Source organism: Octopus bimaculoides, chromosome 29 (genome assembly GCF_001194135.2).
Source record: "Octopus bimaculoides isolate UCB-OBI-ISO-001 chromosome 29, ASM119413v2, whole genome shotgun sequence".
Taxonomy (NCBI): Eukaryota; Metazoa; Mollusca; class Cephalopoda; order Octopoda; family Octopodidae; genus Octopus; species Octopus bimaculoides.
Window position 1 is genome coordinate 407,759 of NC_069009.1, and position 4,249 is coordinate 412,007.

At 37.5% G+C, this 4,249-nt stretch overlaps 2 protein-coding genes across 9 annotated transcripts in view; one reads left to right on the top strand and one right to left on the bottom strand.

Annotated features, from left to right (window-relative positions):
• LOC106876535 (zinc finger protein 271) overlaps window positions 1-4,249 on the top strand; it is a 172,309-nt gene that overhangs the window by 119,388 nt on the left and 48,672 nt on the right. The window lies entirely within an intron of this gene.
• Window positions 1-4,249, bottom strand: part of LOC106882146 (uncharacterized) — a 21,177-nt gene that overhangs the window by 3,561 nt on the left and 13,367 nt on the right. For all 8 annotated transcript variants that reach the window (XM_052978025.1, XM_052978026.1, XM_052978021.1 and 5 more), the window contains 4 exons: window positions 3,481-3,519; window positions 2,105-2,353; window positions 994-1,032; window positions 595-843 (listed from right to left, as the gene is read on the bottom strand). In XM_052978025.1, coding sequence (XP_052833985.1) covers window positions 595-843; window positions 994-1,032; window positions 2,105-2,353; window positions 3,481-3,519 — 576 coding nt within the window. The remainder of the gene's footprint in view (window positions 1-594; window positions 844-993; window positions 1,033-2,104; window positions 2,354-3,480; window positions 3,520-4,249) is intronic.

Sequence of the window (4,249 nt, forward strand, 5' to 3'; positions counted from 1 at the left end):
TTGGTTTCTGAAATTTTGAATTTTCAATCACCTTTTGGTTTGAACTTGAGAAAGACAGACGTTCTGTCGGAATGTTGTTGAAAGAATAAAACATCTAAAATCGCACTCTTCGTCTTGACTATTTACCTTCGTGAAGAGTTACGTCAATCCTTTTTTTTTTAAATATAAAAATCAAGTACATTGGGATGATTGAGTTTATGGTACACAGAATAAGAATTGGAACATACAGAAATTCTAGAAGTCACCAAAGCAGCTGGGTGTCTAAGGAAAATCGTAATGTAAATTAAAGACTATTATTATTATTATTATTATTATTATTATTATTATTAAAGTGGCAGAATTGTTAGCACACTGGACGAAATGCTTAGTGGTATTTTGCCAGTCATTACGTTCTGAGTTCAAATTCCACTGAGGTCAACTTGACCTTTCATCCTTTCAGGGTTGATAAATTAAGTACCAGTTGATTCCTGGGGGTCAATGTAATCAACTATCCTTCTCCCCCCCACCCCCAATTTCAGACCTTGTGCTTATAATAGAAAGGATTATTATTATTAGCATCATCATCATCATCATTATTATAAATCAATTCCTTACTGTGTATCTTCAAATCAAATTTTCCATAGTTGAGGTTGTAGTCCTCAAATTTCCAAGATAAACGTTCCTTAGTTACGCTTTGGATCCTAAAAGTGGAAACATTCCCACTTTGTGTCACTCTGTATTCAGGGCTGTTGGCGCATGTCCGGTCACATTCATATTTATAATTGTTGTATTTCCAAATGGTTGGTCTTTTCATGTTTGGTATTTCAATCTGTAAAGTTGCAGTTACGTCAAGTGTACCATTATCTGAAATGTAATTATAATAATTAAAGAAATCACAAAACACAAACAAAACAGCGAATAAAAACTATGAGCTAAGAGAAAGAAACAGATGACAGAATTGAAATTACAGTGTCTAGTTTAAAAGGAGAAAAAAGGTTTCTTTAATTTATTTACCATTTTGGATAATTTCATAAATTTCCGCTTTTGTCAGACCTATAAAAATTGAAGAAATATGTTTGATTTTCAGATTTCACATTTGACCAACATGGTTGGAGCCAGGTCCAGCCTGTCACACCTCCTCTACAATGCCAGTCCAAAGATAAACAATCATATCATTAAAATGTCAAAAGAAGATGATGAATGATTAATTTAAAACAATGTAGAAAGAACTATTATTATTATTATCATTATTATTGAGTGAGAGAGCAATGCATGCCATCAAAGTGACACTGGGGTAAAATATACGAAGCCCCATTATACCCACCCTTCTGATAAGGGTACACAGGCAAATCTTTGGTATTAAGCAGAATATTTGCTGTAGCCCATCTTTTTATACCAAGACAATTATTATCATTATTATTAACATCATTATTATTATTATTATTATTCAGTAGTTTTATTTTTATAGCGTGCTTTCACTTCACTACCGAGCACAGCTCTGTGTGCCTTGGGTATGTGCTGTGGTTTGCTGTGATGCTCTTAGGGTTACTGTATTGAAAGTGTTTTGCGTAATTATTATTATTATTATTATCATTATCATTATTATTAATATTGTTCAGTAGTTTTATTTTTATAACGTGCTTTCACTTCACTACCAAGCGCAGCTCTGTGCGCCTTGGGTATGTGCTGTGGTTTGCTGTGATGCTCTTATGGTTACTGTATTGAAAGTGTTTTGCGTAGGATGTGTGCAGTGCCCAGTAGTGCAATTTTCTCTATGTTATATATATTTGTAAGTCCTGGTGTTTTTGTTATGTATTTGTCTGAATATTCTTTTATTATACCTAAGGCACCTACTATGATAGGAATTGTTTCTGTTTTTAGATTCCACATTCGAGTTACCTCTATTTCCAGGTCTTTGTATTTTGAAAGTTTCTCCATTTCTTTTAGGGAAACGTTGTCATCTGCTGGTATTGATACATCAATTAGAAAGCATTTTTTTCCTTCATGATCTTTGACAACTATATCTGGTCTATTGGCCTTAATTTCTCTATCTGTGTGTATTGGCACACATTATTATTATTATTATTATTATCATTATTATTATTATTGTAAATCATTTGCTTACTGTTTCGCTCCAAATCAAATTTTCCAGAGTTTTGGTTATTGTCATAACATGTACAAGACAGAAGTTCCTTAGTTACGTTTCGGATCCAGAGAGAAGAAGAATTTGCACTCTGTGTCACTTTAAATTCATAACCGTTATAGCATGTGTCATCACACTTGTACTTCCGAGTCCCACACCTCCACGTGACAGGTCTCTCCATATTTGGTACCTCAAAGTGGAGAGTAATATTTCCATTGAGGACAACATTTTCTAAAATAAAGAAATCAGGTAAGATTAGGTCCCTACAGCTTAGCAGTTTGGCAAAAGAAACCAACGGAATAAGTACTGGGGTTGGTTCATTCAGCTAAAACTTCTTCGAGGTGTTGCTCCAGCATGGCTGCAGTCTAATGACTGAAACAGGTAAAAGATCATCATTGTCATAATGCCTACTTTTCCACGCTTGAATGGATCAGAGTTTTCATTCTCAACAGTACGATGCTCTTCCTGTCTCCAACCTCCATCTGTTTCCAAACAAGATAATAATATCCCAGTCTCGAGACTAACAAATAGCCTGGACAATTTTTACACATTTCCGAGCGAGATCGTTGCCAGTGCCCCTGGACTGGCTCTTGTGTGGGTGGCACAAAAAATACACCATTTTGAGCGTGGCCGTTGCCAGTACCGCCTGACTGGCCTTCGTGGTTGGCGTTAGGAAGGGCATCCAGCTGTAGAAACTCTGCCAAATCGGATTGGAGCCTGGTGCTGCCATCCGGTTTCACCAGTCCTCAGTCAAATCGTCCAACCCATGCTAGCATGGAAAGCGGACGTTAAATGATGATGATGATGATGTGTGTGTCTGTGTTTGTCCCCCTAGCATTGCTTGACAACCGATGCTGGTGTGCTTATGTCCCCGTCACTTAGCGGTTCGGCAAAAGAGACCGATAGAGTAAGTACTAGGCTTACAAAGAATAAGTCGCAGGGTCGATTTGCTCGACTAAAGGCAGTGCACCAGCATGGCCACAGTCAAATGACTGAAACAAGTAAAAGAGTAAAAGAGAGTACGGATACCCAATGGCCATGTTGATCCCTATTGAAAACCGCTGCTGTAGTGCAGTCCTCGATGAGCGTTTCTGGCTCTTTAGCCTTCTTCAATGAGAAACACCAAAGAGAGATAACTCTGGACAGATTCAAAATTGTAACTTTATCTAAAGAACAGTCACTATCGGTGATTGAGCTGCTCTTGTGAAATGCCCGGTTGGAATAAACATTTAAAGAAATCAAACAACACAAACGGAACAGTGAATAAACCTATGGGTTAAGAAAAAGAAATAGAAGACAGATTTGAAGATACAGAATATCTAGTTTAAAAGGAGAAAAAGGTTTGTTAATCTATTTACCAGTTCGGAAAATTTTATAAATTTGTGCATTCGTCAAATCTGTAAAAGATGAAAATGAAAATGTTTGATTTTCAGATTTTACATTTGATCAACAGGATTGTTTATTATTTATGTTATAATAATTAAATAATTAACATTTGTAGATATAATTATGCATTATATACATTGGCAGTTTGAGAGAAGGGATTGAACATGTGTTACTCTGTTCAAACATTAACCATTTAGCATTGAAACTGGCCATGTCTGGCCAAAATATTTTACCTGTTTTTTTGTTGAACCTGGCTAGATCTAGCCTCTTACACCTACCCTACAATGTCAGCCTAAAAATAAACAGTTTCATCAAAAAATTCTCAAAACTAGAAGATAATGAATAATTAATTCAAAACAATGTGAATCAATAAGGATCACATTTGCTGCTGTTGTACATACAGAAAAGGATTTCTCCCGGCCACATACACGATCCAGGAGCTTTCCCACTTCCCTCCCCCTGATGTACAGGAGGATAATATCCTCCTCCTCAGAAGGAGAACAGTCTTCTGTCAGCGGCACCGTTCCCGCTGGCAGGTTCTCTTTCTCCGGTGGCACACTTCCCACCGGATGGGTCGCGGGTTCGGTCAGCGGCACAGTACCTTCCGCCGATCGTCTCCCATTTGTTTTTTTACTTTTCTTCCTTTTACCGGTTTCGGGGGTTCGGGCCTCCCTCGGCACACCCGAGGGGACCTCCACCTCCCCCCACAACCTCTGTTTCAACTGGTGAGCAACCGTTGTT